The 611-nt window shown below is 44.4% G+C and overlaps 1 protein-coding gene across 1 annotated transcript in view; it reads left to right on the forward strand.

Moving 5' to 3' along the window:
* Positions 1-45: 45 nt before the first annotated feature.
* LOC106816899 (aquaporin-3-like) overlaps positions 46-611 on the forward strand; it is a gene marked incomplete at its 5' end in the record, with an annotated part of 17298 nt that continues 16732 nt past the window's right edge. The window contains 1 exon segment of the mRNA XM_014821542.1: positions 46-263. Coding sequence (XP_014677028.1) covers positions 103-263 — 161 coding nt within the window.

Consider the following 611-nt stretch of genomic DNA (forward strand, 5'->3'; position numbering starts at 1 on the left):
ATAGGATGTAGAGGGGTTCACGCGTGGTTCCTCACGTCTCTGTAGATAGTCGGCACGGCCATCCTTGCCATCCTCGTGCTGGCGATCACGGACGAACGAAACATGAGCGTTCCTAAGGGCCTCATCCCCGTGTCTGTCGGAGCGACTGTGGGAGCGATCGGCATGGCGTACGGATACAACTGCGGCTACGCCGTCAACCCAGCGCGCGATCTCGGCCCGCGCATACTCACCGCCATGGCAGGATGGGGCGTCGAAGTGTTCAGGTAGCTATCATGGCATAGCTATTAATTGTATATTATCAGGGGTTAATAATGACAAATTGTCATTACACCTTGTAATGACACTGTCATTATTAACCCCTGATATTATGGGATAGATATTGATCAGGTGCGTCTAATATGGGATAGCTATTAATTGTATATTATGGGATAGATATTGATCAGGTGCGTCTAATATGGCATAGCTATTAATTGTATATTATGGGATAGATATTGATCAGGTGCGTCTAATATGGGATAGCTATTAATTGTATATTATGGGATAGATATTAATCAGGTGCATCTAATATGGCATAGCTATTAATTGTGTATTATGGGATAGATATTAATCAG

Source organism: Priapulus caudatus, unplaced genomic scaffold (genome assembly GCF_000485595.1).
Source record: "Priapulus caudatus unplaced genomic scaffold, Priapulus_caudatus-5.0.1 Scaffold1523, whole genome shotgun sequence".
Taxonomy (NCBI): Eukaryota; Metazoa; Priapulida; class Priapulimorpha; order Priapulimorphida; family Priapulidae; genus Priapulus; species Priapulus caudatus.